Source organism: Heterocephalus glaber, unplaced genomic scaffold (genome assembly GCF_053883595.1).
Source record: "Heterocephalus glaber isolate CG9 unplaced genomic scaffold, H.glaber_assembly_v1.0 deba00001564, whole genome shotgun sequence".
Lineage (NCBI taxonomy): Eukaryota > Metazoa > Chordata > Mammalia > Rodentia > Bathyergidae > Heterocephalus > Heterocephalus glaber.
In genome coordinates, this window is record NW_028258351.1 from 13,689,285 (window position 1) to 13,708,883 (window position 19,599).

Here is a 19,599-nt window from a genome sequence, read left to right on the forward strand (position 1 = left end):
CTGAGGGAGCTTACGGGTTAGGATCATCGATCTCTCAGGAGGACATCTCCTGCTCCCGCCATTGGTGGAGCAAGTCGGGTAGTAAGCTTTCTGTGGTTATAACAGGGATCTGAGATCACTAGTAGAAGAATAGGTTTATTTTGGCTCACAGTTTTAGAGGAGGTTCCATGACTGACCCCGTTGCTCTTGGATGTGTGATGAGGCAATACATCATGGCAGGAGCTCACGGTGAAGAACACGACTCATCTCTTGGCTGGAGAGCAGAGAAAGAGGAGACCAGGGTCCCACTATCCCCCTGAGGGTACGACACCCCCTAATGACGTAAAGACCCCCGACTAGGCCCCACCTCTTAAAGGTTCCACACCTCCCAATAGTGCCATGCTGGGGACCAAGCATGGACCTTTAGGGGATACTTAAAATCTGAACTCCAGGAGCTGGGCATGGGGGCAATGCCTATAATCCCACAGGAGGATTGCTATAAGTTCAAGGCCAGCCTGGGCTACAGAATGAGTTCAAGGTCAGCCTGAACTATGTAGTGAGACTCTGCCACAAAAAACAAAACATTCTTTCCCACTAACTCATCTGAACCACTTGGTCACCAGTGGTGACAGCAACATTGTTCAGAACCAGAGTCCCACAGCCTTGTGACCAGGATGGCGTGCAGGCTACTGCTACCATCCTCGTGGGAGGGGGCAACCACCTCCACCTTCCGTCTAGTCTCTTCAGTTTGAAAACACAAATAGCAACACCCATATCCTCACCTTTTTTTTCCAGCGGTGCTGAGTATAGAACCCAAGGCCTCATGTACTCTCCCAATGAGCTATACCGCCAGCCCTCTTATTCCCAGTCTGTATTTCCTTTGCCAGATGGGAGAGGATGATTAGTAGCAAGTGGTCTCTTTTCTTTTTAGAAATAAAAAGGAGGCATATGTGTTATAAAGTCATTCCTACAAGTTTCATTTTATTACTGTTTGGTCAGTCAGTATGCCAAGAAGACTCAATGAAGGCCAGAGAATAAGGATGGGAAAACTAGCAGGAAATAAAGACCTGAAGAAACTGCCCAACAATAAAATGGTCCCATATTTATTTCTCTATTCACAATTTACACTCCCCCAGTTTTTATTGTACTGTGGACTGAATTCATAGCCCTTCCAATGAGCTACATTCTTAGCCCTTTTTGAGTCAGGGTTTCACTAAGTTGCCAAGTTGCCCAGGCTGGGCTAGAATTTGTGATACTTCTGCCTCAGCCTCCCAGAGGGCCGGGATTACAGGCATTACATTTGGCTACCGCCCCCCGTCCCCCCATACCGGGGATCTAACTTAGGACCTTGCACTTGAGAGGCAGGCTCCTCGGTGCCACTGAGCTAAATCCCCAGCCTACTCCACCAGTTTTAACAAAGGATTTGAAAAAACTAGATGCTCTAAGTAGAACTGTGTTTCTCTGGAGGCAAGGAGTAGCACTGATTTCTTGCTTTATAATTATTTTTCAATTACAATACAACTACTAAGAGTTTAAGTTCCCACTGGAGTGGGAGGAAACATTTCATTACTACTAGAAACCATAGGAATGTTCCAGGGAGACAAACTTGCATTGCTTAGTGAGATGGAATCTGGCCAAAACCTGGAGAACATACAGATGACTACAGACCAGCTAGAATCCCTTTATAGGACCTGCACTCTCCAGATACTAGTTGTCAGTCTTTTCTGGGAATTGGGAGCTCTTATTGGAGGGGAATTAACTACTTCAAGAAATATCCATCAAAACACGTGTGTGTCTCTTTCCAACTGCAATGTTTTCGGAGTCCTTCCTGGCCCTCTTACATAAGGGCTGGGACCTTTGGATAAATCCCATTTTTTTCTAATGACAGCTCAGTAGCAACAGGACCCCTTTAACTCATTGGTCATGGCTCCTTTCCTACGGGCCAGAATCCCTTTGGGACCCCATAGGGAAGGGTGGCCAGTCCAGTAAACAGGACCTCATCTCCTGGAGCTCCTGGACCTCGTCACTCTGAGGGCCACAGTGCACCAACAGGACCTCTTCTGCCTTCTGTATGGCATTCAGAGCTTCAGGGACAGCAAACCTGAGCCAAGGGAGGGAAGAAGGGTGAGATATTTCTTTTCTTTTCTTTTTTTTAAAGAAATAGATGTTTACTCTATGAGAAAATAGATATTCACAAGGAGCAGGAAGAGGCAGTATCTGGTAATGAGTACTGTGGGCCACCAGAGGCAATGTGGGGACCTGTGCAGCAAGCCACAGGATGAGGGAACCACACACAAAGTGTCTCCAATTCCAAAAGCAAATGGGATGTTTATCCAGGTGTAGATGTTACTAAGGACTAAGGATACTATATGAAAGGAAAAATTTAACAACCTTGGCTAGTTAGAAAGTTAAATTTTTGGATAATACAACATAACTGTGGGAAACTCCAGACTGGGATGTATCTGCCACAACATCGGAGACCACAACCATGGCTGCCAAAGGTCATTTATGATGCAACCATTATGGAGAGTCACAAACTGAGGGCAGGACACATGTCCCAGGAGAGGTTCAGCTGCAGAGAGGCACCAGAGACTGGGCCCAGAGGCACCAGGAACTCTCCACAGGCTCTGGAGCCCCTTCCCTGGAGCCATCTGCAGGGCAGCAGCACCAACCCGGGTGTCACTACAGCAAGGACGAGTCCGTGGGTTTTGGTCAAGGTGTCAAGGTGAGGGTTGTTGACAAGCCTTTTGTCCTCAGTGTGCTGACTGTGTAGCTGGAGATTGAGGAGGGAACCAGGAAAGAGCAAACAAGCTCTCAAGGCACAGGCTCTGCAGGCTCACGCTCATGGCCCACAGCATCGGGGTTGAGCTCCTTGTCCACACCAGCCCCAGAGCCCACCCTATTCCTCTGAGTCTCCCCAGAAATTAACAGGCATAAGCACCTTGGACCAGGACCCTGCCCCAGGGGCTGCCTTCTTCTGCAGCATGTCTCAGTGCCTCAGCTCACTCTCACAGAAGAGGAATAATCACATACTGGTGCCTAAATTGGAAAGGACCTACAAGGTCACTAGAAATGAAGCTCAGGTGCACCCTGGGATTACAACCTGCCAGGCAACTTGAGTGGACTCAGTGTGGGCCAACTCTAAGCCACTGATCATTCCTGTCCCTCCCAGTGCAGAAGAGCACTCAGAGGTCAGACAAGGGCCCTGCCACCACAGAACTGGGTTTGTGTCCCCCAGAAGTCTGCTCCCAGGGGGCAGAGTGTCCCTCCCCAACACCTCCTGCTCTCCTGCTCCTGTTTCTCCCTAGTGACAGTTTCTGCCTTCCTGCCTGACTGGGATAACGCTTCAGAGACAGAGGCCAGGGAGGGTCACAAAGTGCTCATTCAAGGGACACTCAATATCCAGTCCCTGGCAGAGGCTCTCTGCAAGTGAGGCCCAGACTCAGCCCTGCTGGCCAGTGCTCTTCCTGTAGGATGGAGCCCTGGGGGACAGTGCATGCTGGACAGAGGTTGGAGAGATGCTGCCCAGTCTGCTGTGGACACTGCATAGTCCTGCAAAGTTTCTGGCTTTGGTTAAACATTTTCCTGCAATGAGAACCCTGGTGCTTGGCTGCAGGGGTCTTAGGTTTCCCCTGGGATACATCTCAGGTGTCCAGAAGGTTTCGAGCATTGCGTGTTTTTCTTAACTGCCTCTCCAGACTGGCCTCACTGAAGTCAGGAGCTAGTGCTGGGGGCTCTTCAACAGCACCACTGACAGTGAGCAAGGACTGCTGCTCACTTGGGAAAAGTTGGCTTGGGAACCAGGGCCTGTGGTTGCTCCGCTGTGTTTGAAGGGCCTCCTTGCACTCTCACCCTGGTGCCAAGTCGACCCCAGGGTGACAGCCCTTCGGGCTGCAGGTCCTCAGCAGCCTCTCTGCTGCATTCTCTGCCCAAGGAGCTGCACACTGCCACTGTCCCCTCTGCTCCTCTCTTGAATGCAGGAACATGGGGTCTTTTCTATTGCTTTTGAGGTCCCTTCAAATGTGTGTTTCACCAGGGGCTTCTTGCTGGGGTGATCTGCTCTAGCAGCCTCAGTGGAGGGCCACCATGGGGCAGCCCCACCACTAAAGATTAAGAGAGTCAAAGCTCCCAATGGTGCTGCCAATGGCACCTCGGGGCAGGGTGTCTCCTATAGCAGCAGTGCTCAAGGGCACAGAAAAGGGCAGAGCATGTGTCTGATGGGACCATCCATGTGAGTCAGGCTGGTGTCTGAGATGACAGCTGGGGCAGAGGGGCACACGATGTAGCTGACTTCCAGGGTCAAGGCCCCAGCTAAGGACAGAAGTCAGAGAACAAACCACAGGACAATCACTGAAGCCAGCTGTCAAGTGATGAGTGGGAACTGGTGTCACCCAGTGGGCACTTGGATCCTCTTAGCTGGCCACAGAGCACTGCTACGCACTTGGGGTGTCCAGCTCCTTCCTAGCTTCAGAGGGCCGGGCTTGGGGACCCAGGGGGCAAAGTAGCCACAGGCTGAAGCCTTTAGAGGTGGTGGTGGAAGGGCCAAGGCAAAGCAGGAGGTGCTGGGCTCTCAACGGCAGCAGGTGCTACTCTTGCTGTTTCCTAGGGCTTGTGTCTGTGTGTGTCAGGTCCTGAGCCCCTAGCAGCATGGAGTATCTCAGAAAACAGCCATAGCTGCAAGGAGTCTGGAAGCTTCTGAGTTATTACTATGTTCTTGGTACAGAAAATTCTGAGCCAGCTCAGGTACTCACACGTCAGACAGGTAGATCTTCCTGGTGATGACAGATCTGGGCAGTCAGAGGCACACCTGGCATATTGCACATGGCCCCTGGGGCCTCCACGAATAAAGGAAGCCACAGTGCATCGGCACAAACTTGGAGCACCACAGGCCATTGCCTGTTCAGTGCCTCTTCTGAAGATGGAGCTTCAGCTGGCGGATGAGATGGGAACTGTAGGCAAAGGCTTTCCCACACTGCTTGCACTCGTAAGGGTCCTCACCCATGTGTTTTCTGGTATTTCAGGAGGTTGGAGCTGCAGTTATAAGGGCCTTCCCACACTCCTCCCATTTCAAGAGCTTCTCACCAGTGTGAATTTTCTGGTGTTTAGTGACATCAGAGCTGTGCCGAAAGGTCTTCTCACTCTTGCCACACTTAAAGGGCTTCTTTGCTGTGTGAACTCTGATGGTGAATGTGATCTGTCTCATGTTTAAAGATTCATCTGTATTCACTGCACTCATAGGGTTTCTTCCTCTGAAAAGGAACAAACACAGGGACCCCCTCAAAGTCATTTTTAAATGAGACATCAAAGGGATGGAAGAGATATGCCTCATCTTCAGGGCTCAAGGTCAGCTCTTTGCCATACACATCTCATTTGGTTTTTCCCCTCCAACGCTTTCTCTCCTTTGAGAGTGGCCTCTTGCATGTCTGCTTCTGCCTTTGGGGGCTGGGTCATCATTTTGCTGCCTGCAGGTTTTTCTATCATGGATCCTGGGAGGCAGGAAGCACCTTGGAAGCCAGGGAGAGCCGAGGGCTGGAAGTCAGGGGCTTCCTGACTCCCCTGTGACTCTATTTCTGCAGGGCTGGCTTGCCACATCCCCACAATGCCTGAAGTTCTGCTCCAGAAGATGGTACTTGTCCTCTTGCTGGGAAGACCGGGGGTCATGACTGCCTGCATAGCAAGGTGTAGACACCTGGACACAAACACCAAGTACTGAGTGTCACCAGGGGCAGACGGGCAGGAGAAGGCTGCTGGTTGGCACAGGCAGGAAGTGAGGAGGCAGTGTACTGAGTCAGCTGCACAAATGTTAACTAAAGGCTTACTCAGGCACTGTGAAGGCACAAAGGCACCTAAGATGGTTTCTGTCCTCCCAGAGCTTACACTTTCCTAAACACTTCAAGACAGAATTTGAGGACAAAATTATGAAAATAAAAAGCAACTGGAGGGTCTCCAAGTGCGCTTGCGGCGAGGCAGAAGAGGGAGGTCGGCACCATGTCGAGGCAAGTGAACCATGGCACTGAGAGCAAGAAAATGAGCTCTGAACTCTTCACCCTGACCTATGGAGCTCTTGTCACCCAGCTATGCAAAGAGTATGAAAATGATGAAGATGTGAAAAAACAGCTGGACAAAATGGGCTATAACATAGGAGTCTGACTGATTGAAGATTTCTTGGCACGGTCAAATGTTGGGAGATGCCATGACTTTAGGGAAACTGGAGATGTTGTCACCAAGGTGGCGTTCAAGATGTACTTGGGCATTACTCCAAGCATTAGTAACTGGAGCCCAGCTGGTGACGAATCCTCCCTCATTTTGGAAAATAACCCCTTGGTGGACTTTGTGGAACTTCCCGATAACCACTCATCCCTTATTTATTCCAATGTCTTGTGTGAGGTATTGCAAGGAGCCTTGGAGATGATCCAGATGGCAGTGGAGGCCAAGTTTGTCCAGGTCACCCCAAAAGGAAACGGTATAACAGAAATTCGGATGAGGTACGTCAGGAGGATTGAAGACAATCTCCCAGCTGGAGAAGAATGACTGTCTCAGGACTCCAGAGTAGCCAGCAAAAGCACTTGTTGGAGTCAGAAAGGCTCAGTGCCCTCTGCCTCTAGAACTCAGTGACTCTAACATGGATGCTATATATTCTAACCTTGTTTCCATTTTCCATGCTAATAAAGAGCAGACTGATACAGTCCATTGTCCCTACAAGTATGCACATTCAGAAGGGGAATTCTTTGTTCTTTTTCCCTTAAAATGGGCTGGATGTAATCATCCTTGGTTGGACTAGAAAGAGCTCAAAGCATTTTACATTCCTGTGTAACTTTTCCAAAGCATACCTACTTTGACCCTGTTAAGAGACAAGCCTGACCTGAGCATGGTGGCTCATGCCTGTAATCTCAGTACTGTGGGAGGCTGAGGCAGGAGGATTACAAGTTTGAGTCCAGTCTGGGCAGTTTACCAGTTTAATGAGACCCTGCCTCAAAATGATAAATAAAAAGGGCTGTGGATATAACTCTGTGAAGGCTCTGGTTTCAATCCCCTGTACTGAGAAAGAGTGACAAGCCTGGCACATTCACTCCTGAGCCTTCATAAAGTTCTTGGCAAATGGCTGTAGGGAATCTGGGGCTTGGGGTTGAATGGCTGGGAGAGGACGGGTAGGAATTACTAGCTTTAGTGTGATACTCTGTAGAGTTTGGCAGGACATGGGAGCCAGTCATGTTGGAAACACTGGTTTCTAGGAAGCCACCCAGGTCTCATTCCTCCCTGCTGTTTGGAGGCAATATCTCCTCTTTTTACAGAGGGTTCATCCTTTTTTCTTACGAATTCTTCAATAAAGACACATTCTTTAGTGGAATCCCCCCAAATAAAAATAAATAAAAAGTAAAAAGACTCCAGGATCTTGAAAAAACAGGCAAATTTTAAAGCTCTGATCTGACATTTATGAAACTTTGTACCCTTTCTTCTCTCTCTGACCAAATGTCCCACTCACTATTCACAATCTTAGGGTTAACTTTCTCATATCAATGTACACCAATGACAGTTTTAACAAGCTGAAGTATTACATTCAGAAATACTGAAATTAGAATCCCTCAAATGATCAACAGTGAAAATATAGGTCAGCCATCAGCTCACCAACCTACTATTCTTTCCTTTATTTATTTTCATTTTTTTGAGTGATGATGGGGACTGAACTCAGGGTCTCATGCATGCTAGGCAAGCCCCCAGCTTCTAACTTTTTTTTTTTCTGGTACCAGGGATTGAACTCAGGACCTTGTGCTTGTGAGGCGGGCAAAGGTGCCACTGAGCTAAATCCCTGGCCCTCTAACTTTTTTAAATGGTATTTTGAGTCAGGGTCTCACTTTATAGTTCAGGCTGGCCTTGAACTCATGGAGATCCTCCTGCCTCAGCCAGGATTACAGGCAAGTGCTGGGATCACAAGCATGTGCCACCACACCTAGCGAGCTTCTAACCTTTAAGGCAGGGTTTTTCAACTTTAACACAACTGATATCTTGGGCCAGATACGGTACTGCCTATTTTAGGTGGTTTAGCAGCACCTCTGGATGCTAGTGGAACCCTTCCCCTCAGTTGCGGCAATCAAAAATATGTCCAGACAGTGCCAAATGTCATCTGGGGATAAAAATCATTCCTGGCTGAAAACAACTGCTTTAAAGGGAATAGGCTGCAGGGGCCAGGGATTTAGCTCAGTGGTTTCGCCACCTGGTGCGCAAGCGCAAGGACCCGAGTTCGATCCCCGGTACCAAAAAAATAAATAAATAAAGGGAATAGGCTGCAAACTAGGGAATAGGTAGAGACCCTAGAGTTGAGGGTGTTAGGAATGAGAGAGCCATGGGAGGTGTGATTAACCAGAGAGGAACGAGAAAGAATGCTGTGCTGGTTGGTGGGTGGAGCTGCCTGGCAAGTCTTCCCTGGGAAACTCACTTAGGATCTAAGAGCTTTCCCCATAACTCTCAGAAGAAAATTCTAAAGCTTTAAATTTGTCAGCAAAAACAAAAGGCAAGGATCTCTCCTAAAGAGGAAATAAAAAAGTTTCAACACGCTTAAAAGCACCACAGAAAAAGTCATACACTGAAGTGCCTAGTAAAGAACAGAACAGTACGTGCCCTGGCAGAGCACTCGGATAAAGCAAAGTCTTACCCATTGAACAGGACTTGGGCTAGTTTGAAGAGCTCATGGCCCATTTCAACACTGGATGGCCCATGGCGAGCCTCAACCACTTGGAGACTCTTCTGTAGGTGGGTAGCTGACTTTTGCCAATCCCCTGTTAGGAAAGAAAAACCTTATTCCAGAAAAGAACTGTAGTCACTTTTTGGTACTGGGGATCGAACTCAGGCCCTTGCACTTGCGCAGCAGGTGGCAAAACCACTGAGCTAAATCCCCGGCCCCCATAGTCACTTCTGGATGAATTCTCAGGGTGACCAAAGGTGACTGGAAGGGACAGTAGCTTCAATTTAAAGCGAGAGAAAAACTAACCAGAACAGGCAAAGGTACCCACAAAACACACAAGGCAGGAAATGAAGCATGTGCCATACCTAGGGCAGCATAGGCACGGGCCAGGTTGTCCTCAATTTCCCCTGCCACAGCATGCTCTGCTGCCAGGAAGCTCTCAGCATCTTGCCGGCACCTCAACAACCTTGGAATGGCTTGGTCTATTGGTTCCAAGGAGAAATGCCTCAGTATAGACACAAATCCAGTCCTGGAAATAAGAACCCACATCCCACATTCTGGGTTGATGCAAAAATTCCCCCCGCATGTCCCTGATAGTCATTATCCCACACTGTTCCAACAACATTTTTCTCTCATGTATTTTTTCAGTAGGAAAAGGTGCTAGGTGAGGCAGCCCCACACTCACCCTAGGTTTCCAACATCCACTTTCCAACACAACCAACTCTACAGTTCACTTACAGTCATTATTTCTCTTGACTTTGAAATCTAAGCTGAAGTTTAACTTTCATAAAGTAGAGCAAGTAAATTCCCACAGTGTCAAATTCTAATTTCCAGGGGTGATAAAGAGTGTCATAATTTTTTCTTTCTTTTTTTGGGAGACAGGGTCTCACTTTGTAGCCCAGGCTGGCCTCAAACTCACAGTGATCCTCCTGCCTCAGCCTCTCGAGTGCTGGGATTATAGGCGTGTGCCACTAGGTCTGGAAATTCCTTTTTTGAAAAGAAACTTACTTTTTTTTTTTGTGGTGCTGGGGATTGAAACTAGGGTCTCATGCTAGCCAAGTGGCTACCACTGAACTACATTCCCAGCCCAAGAGTAGAATTCTTAACTCCATTGTTCTACAGGAAAAAACTGGCTTTGATTAGGGGAGAACAACCTTCCTAGGAAATTAGATCATTAGGCCCTGGAGTTAAAATAAATGATACCGAACTTCTAGAGTTGCACAGAGCTCATGGAAGTTGGAGACGACTCTTTAGTCACTAAGAATACTATAACTTAGCTACCTGATGCCTAAGACAACAACTTAACTCATTTGGCATTTTTTTCATGGATACCAGACTGAATGGTAAGATTTACTCTACTGGCTTCTATAGCCATCTTGTGGCTGGTACGGGGATAATAAATTCAATTCTTCAATCACTGAATAACCTTTTTTTTTTTTTTTTACAGTGCTGGCAGTCAAACCCAAGATCTCACACATACTAGGCAAGTGCTCTACCACTAAACTACACCCCCACCCCCTAACTATTCTCGAGTGGAAAGTGATGCCGGAATATAAAAAGGGAAGGGGCCAGTAGACCAAAGCAGGGAGCCAGTCTCACCGAGTTTGCCATTTCTGAGAAGCTTCGAAGCTATCCCAACCTGCTGCTGAAGGTCCTGCAACTGAGAGACCAGGTGGTTCCTGCTGATGGGTTCCAGACAAGCTCTGTTCCCACAGCTCAGGACGTCATCTCCCTGTGGAGGAAGTCAGTTCCATCTTTATTTCTATACCAGAGTTGGTTATTAATGCTGGCCATATTTATATTATAGGGTCACTGACCCGATAGGGGAAAGAGACTCTTGCAATAATATATCATAACCAAAGCCTGGCTGAATTTGGTCTGATAGCAACAATTGTAATGAAAGTAGTAGCTGATTCCATCCCAAGATTCAATTTTTGGAAAAGAACTGCTAAAGTTCACAGTTCTTCATCTCAACAGCTCCTCTCTTCTCTCTCTTTGGGGCCAGGCCTTGGAAGACAGGCACATTTTTAGGGGTTATAAAAAAGCCATAAGAAAACCAACATAAAAAGGTGCTAAGTGAGGCCCCCTCACATTTGACCTTGGGTCTGCTACTTCAGCTTTCCAACACAACCAACTCTTCAGTCTTCTTATGGTTCCCCTATGGAAAACACTGTATGCCCTTGTAGAGGAGAAAACTTCTGAGGTGGCCATTTGCTTTGTTGTTGAAGATGTCAGTATCTATGCCATCATTTGGCAACAGCTCAATTTCTTGAGGACCCTCACTCTTCTACTGTCAGTGCTCTGTAGCTGAGAGTGTGGATATGCAGTTCAGATGTGGCCTGTTCCTCTGGTCCAACTGGCTAGGATAAAATTCTGATTTTCCTCCAGCCACAGTCACTGGGTGGATGCCACACCATAAGATCTCTGCCCAGAAATGTTGTTGGAGTGGCACATGTTTTCAACCTTCTGGGCAGGGAAGACAAGGAAGCTGAGATGCTGGCAACCATCTTGCCACCATGAGAGGGAAGTCTGCATGAAGATGGGGCTAGCACAGAAGTAATGGAGTTGAGAGGTGGACGGGAAAGTGGGGTCCTGGTGACATTATCTGAGTCTCCAAGCTGTGTCTGTAAGGGCTCTGACATGGAACTTATCAATTACTTAAGCAAAAAAACTCCCAGTCCTTTTCCTCCCTTAAGTCAGTTCAGGTGGGATTTTCTGTCATTTGAAAGAGAAACATCACTAAATCCAATCCTTTCCTATGATTTCTTTGAGGGACAACCAATGTGTGGAGATGATTTGTTCAAATGGAAACGACATTACTGTTCTCAGTACCTACAAGCCCCTGGTGGTGGCTTCTCCCAAAGCCTTTGGGCTGGATAACTGACCTCCAGAAACAGTAGAGAAGGGAGAGGAGAGATTTACCTGCATGAGTGCTCTGCAATTATTACAACGGAATGCTTCCCACCTGGGCCCTGCAGCTGTTCTGAGCTTCTCATAATGACAAGCTGGACAGTTGCAGTCAAAGAAGTACTGAGACCTCAGCTTCTGTTGCCTTTCAGCGATACTCATCCAGCTCTTGTGAGGCCCTGGAGAGAGATCACCCTCAGCTAATACTGAAAGCAAGAAACAGTCAAACACTACTTAAGAGGCCTCAACTCAACAGAGGGTCTGGACGATTATTCATCATGACAGATAACCTTTACTTAAACATTTGTGGAACTGGATACTGAAATAAGCTTCCAAGTTGCTGGGACAGGAAAATAAAGAAGCTGAGATGTTGCTCCTAGCCCATTTTCAGAACAGGAAGTTTATAGAGATTAAGCAAGGACAGACATGATAGCTTAGCCACAATAGAGCTTCTTAGGTAGTGGTTATTACATTCGCCTCACACATAGGGCTTCTTACTATGGTAAGATCTTTCATTTTTTTGGCCTAGCGATGCACTGTCTTTTCCCTGTAACAAACACCAGACAGGTGAAGGCTCAGGGACTTGCTCTTCCCTATCCACTATGTCCTTTGGCTGGAAAAGAGTGGGACGGGGAGAGGAGGGCTGGCTCACCATAGCAATGGAGAATCTCCTGCCCTTTTCCAATCTGCTGGGCTGCCCGAATGGTGGCGACAGTGCCAGCAAAGGATATGCTGGTGTTGGGGCTGCAGGAGTGGTTCAGGAGGCTCACAACAGGGAAGATGCCTGTAGCAAGACGTACCTGCCCGCTGTCAGTAACAATGTTCTCTTTAGATCCTGAAAGTGCAACAGGCAAAAGGAAAGATGTCAGGACATTAGTCCTGGCTTCGTTGTCCATTTGTCAGAAGTTAAGCTGGGCAGCTGGGCCTGAAGCCCATCTGAGTCATGGCTCCACAGCCGGATCCAGTATAAATCAGATGGAACATGACTCACAGCAAACTCTGGTCCCTAGGAAGCAAAGTGAATGAACACAAGAAAAGTCCACTGGGATCCTGGAACCTAGGCATTGTGTCTTGACACCACACACACAAAAGCTCCCAAGATTAGAATTTATAAAAAATAATTAAAAGGGGATTATCAGTAGGGAGCTTTCCTGACAGTTTCATAATGTTCATGAGGACAGAGAAACCAGAATAGCTGTTGAGATTATTTTCCAAAGACTTTTATATTCCTAATGCTTTTATTTAACTGGTCTTTGGGTGGTTAATAGAACAACCGACCTAGTTATTATACCAAACTTTATATATTTAAGCAGGCTTAAGTGTATATTAAAAAATCAATACTCTTTATGCTTACTTCTTCATTTTGCCCTTTGTTCCACCTTTCTGGAAAACCAGTAAGTAGTTCTCACGGAAGTAAATTCTCTATATTAACTTTACTCAAGACAATCTCCTAGTTCTCAAAATCTCTTTGTAGTACAATTGACCAGGAACTTAACTACATGACTGAACCTCAGAAAAAGGAAAGAAAAAGGCCTCCAGGCAGTGAGGCAAGCCTGCACCAAAGCTCATGTACTTATGTTTATATGTGAATTCTTTGTACTCATGTGTAGGTCTGCGTGGTTAGATTTCCATTGCTGTGACAAAATACCTGAGAAAATCAACTTAAAAAGAGAAAAGTTTTACTTTGGCTCATGGCTCCAGAGATGTCAGTCCATGGCTGTTTGGTTTTGTCACTTTAGGCCTGTGATGGTGCAGCATGGAGAGTGTAGCAGAGGAGGCTTCACTTCATGGTGGCTGAGAAGCAAAAAGAGAGAGGGAGGAGCTGCAATCCCATCTCCTTCAAGGGTCCCTAACTTCCTTCCACTAGGCCCTATACATCCTAAAGGTTCCACCACCTCCCAGTAATGCCACAGGCTGGTGACCAAGCCTTTAGCATTTAGGCCTGTGGAGGACATTCAAAAATCCAACCATAACAACCTATTTGCTCTTAATTTACACACAGTGCTGATTTGCTTAAGCAGGTCCTCAGGCCACAAACGTCCAGAAGCAGAGAACCAATATGGGGAGAATCTAAGAAGCAGGTTTTTCTAACAATGGCAAAAGACAAGTGACACACTGGAGGGAGAGGCAAAGTCTTAAAACTAATGGCCTTACAGCAAACAAAACACTAACACCACTCAGCATTTTACCATTCTGGCAACATTTCACCTAACCAGAAGGTCCTAGATGGACAGCATTCCCACATGAGCTTTTGTAAGAGCCAGACATATCCCAGGAGCATGTAGGGTATAGATAATCCCCCAACTCTTCAATGTGCAGTAGCCTTGGTTTAAACATGAGGAAAATCATGTTTTCAACAGACTCGCTGAAATATGAAAGATATTAATACTTAAAGGGAAATATTCAGTTTTCTAGAAAGCTGGAAACCATCAGATAATTATGGAATCACTGTACATATGCCAGGAATCTTAACAGACTATTTACCAAAGAAATAAGTAGTCTAGATACAAATGTAATGAATAAAGAAAATATCATGAACCATCACGTGAAAATGTCCTATAAAGGAAAACATTAAATACAGGAATTATATTGTTTCTCTGTAGATAATTCTATTATCTGTTGCTATGGGGGACAAGAATAGAACAAGTAAATATGATTCACAAGGAATCCAAATGAATCAATTTTAGTCAATAATTCCATAAAGTGTATTAAAACCTTTCATCAGTGCTTCTCCTAAGTGCTTTACTGATTTTAGTCTCCTTTCCTCCCCCTCCCCCTTTGTCCAATGTCTACCTTCTGGAATATGTGCTAATGAGCAGAGAAAATGCTAAAAGGTAGGCAGGCGGAAGGAGCTGTACAAGGCATGAACAATTTGTAGTCTGAATAATCAGCCTCTGCATAATTAAAAGTTGACTTGCATTCCCAACTACTGATAACTGGCAATCTATATTAGAACAGTTGCTAAAATTTTCTCAGAAAAAATGATTGCAATACAGTGAGTAATGTCAGCTTTGTGAATTATTTATAGACTATCCTCTAAGAGAAGCAGGCCCAGGAACTGAGTGGGGTATTTGTGTCAGAGTTGAATGTCTAATTACTTCTAAAAAATTAAGTATTGATTTTTAAAAATTACTCGATATTTTGCATTATTCATGTATTAGCAGAGATAATAGAAAGCAAGAATATGTATGTACCTTATCTACCAAATTTAATATATGACATTTTATATTTAAAAAAGGGAGGGGGGGAAAGACAGGAATCTTTACCAAAATGTATCTCATTAATCTCTCTAGTGCAAAGCAAGCAAACTGGGTGTGGTGGCACACACCTGTAATCCCAGCACTTGGGAGGCTGAGGCAGAAGGATTGCCTCCAGATTGAGGCCAGCCTTGGCTACATACAGAGTTCAATACATAATGAGACTTTGTCTCAAAAAAAAAAAAAAAACCTCATTCACAATATTTCCAGAATATATCTTCTCTGATATGTATTTTGCAAAATGAGACTCTTGTGTGTTAAGTTGGAACATTGATGAGTGAAAACAAAGAGCGGTGAATTGATCTGAAGCTACATGGAGACTTATTAAAGACTGTTATGACATGAATCCAGATATAATCCAGATGTGCTGTTCCCACTGAGACATAACCATACACACCTGTCCAGGTGTACAATGTTATCAGTGGCTGGTTCTGTCGCTTGAGATGGGCACCAAATAAGAGTTCTTGAGAATTTTGATTAAAAAGGATTTATGCAAAGATAATAACACATTTTTATAGGTTTTTGTCAAAGTCTATCCTAGTTAACACTTTAATCCTTCTCCTGTGCCACTAATGAAACAGCTGCTAATGAAATTCAATGAGAACACTAAACTGGGAGGTGTTGGAACCCCAAAGAAATAATAAAAAGGGATATAACAAGATTAGAAATATGAGCAGACTAAAACAAAATTAGACCGAGTTAAAAGAATGAAAGTGAACATTGCTGGTGGGCATGTAGCTGGTACAACTTACCTGGAGGGCAATTTTATAATATGTATCAAGTGTCTTAAAAATGTTCATATGAAAAAACGTTCTTAGCATTTGGATTATTTTTGTCATTAAAAAGCTAAAATTACAAAAGGAAAACACTATAGCCATAAACAATTAAAACACTGAAAAGTACAGAAAAGTACAATGACAGTCATCTGTAAGTATTATGTATACTGTTTTGGTGTATTCTCTCCAGGGTTATGTATGGAATCCACCCCCTCTATCACTCCACCCCTGTACTGGGGAATGAGCCCAGGGCCTCTTTCATGCTTGGCAAATGCTTTATCAATGAGCCCCAGCCCTTTTAATTTTTAATTAATTTATTTATGCAGTGCTGGAGATCAAACCCAAGGCCTTGCCAATGTTAGACAAGCACTTGACCACTGAGGTATATCTCCAGTCCCCCTTTAATTCTGAGACAGGATCTTGATAAATTGCCCAGGTTGGCCTTAAACTTGGGATCCTCCTCAGTAGCTAACTGAGATTATAGGCATTTGCCACCATGCCTGGTTATATAGGGAATTTTTTTTTTTTTTGGTACTGGGGATCGAACTTGGGTCTTTGCGCTTGCACAGCAGGCGGCGAAACCACTGAGCTAAATCCCTGGCCCCTATATAGGGAATTTTTAACATACTTGGCAACACCATACACACAATGATCTGTAAGTTACTTCTTTTCACATAATATGTCAGTTATTGTTTTACCTCAATTTAAACCCTATGGGGTTGGGGATGTAGTTCAGTGTTAATAGTACTTGCCTAGCATGATCAAGGACCTACCTTTAATTTAAGCACCACAAAATGAAGAAAATGCATATTATAATTTAAAAATAAATCAGCCAGGCAAGGTGGTCCAGGCCTGTAATCCCAGCACTCTGGGAGACTGAAACACGAGAATTGCAAATTCAAGCCCAACAAAACAATTCTTCCAATGTTATAGGCAAAAAATGGCATGTTTCAATTCCTAGAATGTTAGAAACTGACCATTTTTATTACCATATTATTACTCTTTCTTTATGGTACCAAGAATTGAGCTGTGGGCTTTTGCACTGAACTACATCCCTCCTTTTTGAGATAGGTTTTCATTAAGTCACTAAATTGTTTAGGCTGGGGTTCAAACTTGAATCCTTCTGCCTCAGCTTCCCAGAGTAGGACCCAGCCTATTTTTTACTACTAGAGTTCTTTGATAAAGTGCTTGCTCATGTGCATTTTTAAAAGCTTTATTGAGATATAATCTATCTACTATATATAATTCAATGATTTTGGAAGGGGAGATTTACATAACTGTGTAATCATTACTACAATCCAGTTTTAGAACATTTCATCATGTGCATATTTTACAAAGCTCATTTTAAGAGTTGTATAGTTGCTTAGAGATGTTTCTTCATTTTGTCATTCACATCTTAATTTTTGTTTATGGGTCTTTTTTGGCAGGGAGAGATATTAAAACAACAATTTCATTTGTTCACAATTCTGTGTGCCAGCAGTTTTGGCTGAGCTTAGTTGAATGGTCCCCCTACCCCTGCTGGTTTTGCCCAGAGATTAATCATGTGACTGCATTCATCTGGCACCTGGTCTTTTATCCTTAGGAAGGCTGACCCAGGACTGTTCACATGGCCATTCCATTCTTCCAAAAAGGTGACAATGGAAGCTACAAGGATTCTTAGGGATTAGACTCAAAAGTTACATGTCACTTGTGCTGCCTTCCATTGGTCAAAGCAAGTCACAAGCCAACTCAGATTCAAGATGAGGGGAAAGGAACTCATCTTGAGAGAAAAAGAAACTCTCATGTTCATCTTTGCAAGTAGTCTTCCCTTGAGGCTCACTCAGGGTTTCAGTCCTCTCATCTTATGGATGCCACGCAAAGGTTCTGATCAGGTCTTCTGCCTCCAGGTTCTTTTTTTTTCCAATTCCTACAAGGAGCTCTTTCACCTGCATTCTTTCCTTTTTTGCCCATTACAGTGTTCTTCTTTTAAGTGGTGGGGATTGAATCCTGCATGCACAGCACATGTCCTATCAGTGAGCTACCTTCCCAGATTCCTATTATTACTATTATTTTCTATTTGTGGTACTGGGGATTGAACCCAGGACCTTTGTACTCAGTTACATCCCCAGTGCTTTTTAAAAATTATTATTATTATTATTATTGTGGGGTTTTTTGAGACAGGGTCATGCTTCGTAGTCCAGGCTGGCCTCAAACTTGTGAGGATTCTCCTATATATCGGTGTCTCAAATGGTGGGATCACAGGTGTGTGAGCCCCATGCCTGGTGATTTTTAATTAAAAAAATGTTTTTTTGAGACAAGGTCTTGCTAACTGGGATCTTCAGCTTGGCATGAGATCCCAGCACTTGGGAGGCTGAAGCAGGAGGACTGCCATGAGTTCGAGGCCAGCCTGAGCTACATAGTGAGTTCAAGTCCAGCCTGAACTACATAGCAAGACCCTGCCTCAAATAACAAAACAAACAAAAAATCAAACTTGGGATCTTTTTGTTTCAGCTTCCCAGGGTGCTGTATTACAGCTGTATGGACACCACACCTGACTCTATCATGGTGTTTTTGATATAGATTTGGTGTTTAGAAAGTTAAAACTAGCTATTTTTTACACTTGATCTTAGCCAAAAGGCCGAGAAGCGATAAAACTAGCTATTTTTTAATTGCCCAAATTTGATGTTATATACTTTTAGAAGCTTGTCCCATCCTAAGATTGCATAAATGTTCACTTATCTTTTTCAAGATGTTACATAGCTTCATCTTCATTTTTAAGCTTTAAAACCTATGTTTTTTTATGCTTACATAATGGTATCATACTCTTGAATACTTCAAGGTTTTTTCTTCTCACTTAGATCTAGTATATTTTTCCTTATAGAAAAAGCTGCCATGTTCTTTTTGGCATACACAGTGCCTGTTTGTTGCTCTCCCAATCATCCAGGAGCTGGCCTGTTCCCAGGGTGCCTGTGACAAGCAGGATCCCAGGCTTCCCCTGAGACTGGGAGAGGGGCCCAGAGGTGGGCAGGGTACCCAGGGAAAGGACCTGTGGCATTTAGTATGGATCCTTTCAAACAGCCTTACTGGTTTATTGCAAAGCATACAACAAAGGGTAGAGGTAGAGATGCATAGGGCGTGTGGGAAGCCCCCATGCCCTCTGGGTGTGCCACCCACCAGGAACCCTCAAAGGGTCAGCTATGCAGAAGTTCCTCATCCCCCCCCCCCGCCCCGTAATGGGAATTAAACCATGGAGCACTGAGCCACATCCCCAGCCCTTTTTATTTTTTCATTTGAATCAGTGTCTTTCATTTGAATCAGCTAAATTGCCCAGCCTGGCCTCAAACTTGCAATCCTCCTGCCTCAGCCTCCCCAGGAGCTGGAATTATAGGTGTCCACAACCACAGCTGGACACCCTCTAATTTTTAACTTTTTTTTTTTTGCATGTGCAGTAATGAGGATTTAACCTAGAGCTTTCACACTGAGTTACATTTTCAGCCCTTTTAAAATTTTGAGAAAGGGTCTTACCAAATCACTAAGTCACTTAGGCTAGCCTCAAACTTGATACCAGGGTTCTGGGATCTCAGGCATGTGCCACCCATGTCCAGCACAACTGTCTTTTCATGGAAATATTTTAATAACTTGATTCTTCCACAATTACTGTTTTTTTTAAAGTGTTTTTTTCCTTCTCAATATATATCTCCTAAAAATTGTCTACTTAGTATTTCCAAATTTGATAGTCTAAAACTGTGTTACTATTTTTTAAAGGAGACAGAATCTTGCTAAATTGCCAGGCTGGCCCTAAACTCCTTGGTCCAAGCAATCTTCTTGCCTCAAATAGCTGGGACTACAGGCTTGCACAACAGTGTCTGGCATCACATTTTTTTTAAATTTAAAAATAAATTTAGTGGGTGTGGAGGCGCAGGCCTGTAATCCTAGCATTTAGGGGGCTGAGGGAGGAGATTCACAAGTTTGAGGCCAGGCTGGGCTATATATCGAGTTCACAGCCAGTGTGGACACTGTC

The 19,599-nt window shown here is 44.7% G+C and overlaps 1 protein-coding gene and 1 pseudogene across 4 annotated transcripts in view; one reads left to right on the top strand and one right to left on the bottom strand.

Annotated features, from left to right (window-relative positions):
• Nucleotides 1-930: 930 nt before the first annotated feature.
• The window catches only part of Smyd4 (SET and MYND domain containing 4), a 48,921-nt gene continuing 30,252 nt past the window's right edge, over nucleotides 931-19,599 (bottom strand). The window contains exons 6-11 of one of the 4 annotated variants that reach the window (XM_004857148.3): nucleotides 12,219-12,401; nucleotides 11,582-11,745; nucleotides 10,259-10,391; nucleotides 9,025-9,141; nucleotides 8,630-8,753; nucleotides 931-2,080 (exon numbers count right to left, since the gene is read on the bottom strand). In XM_004857148.3, coding sequence (XP_004857205.1) covers nucleotides 1,915-2,080; nucleotides 8,630-8,753; nucleotides 9,025-9,141; nucleotides 10,259-10,391; nucleotides 11,582-11,745; nucleotides 12,219-12,401 — 887 coding nt within the window. In that variant the 3' untranslated portion in view covers nucleotides 931-1,914. The other 3 variants (XM_087191594.1, XM_021238179.2, XM_087191596.1) reach the window with 3 other exon arrangements.
• LOC101698149 (trafficking protein particle complex subunit 3 pseudogene) lies at nucleotides 5,668-6,930 on the top strand (annotated as a pseudogene).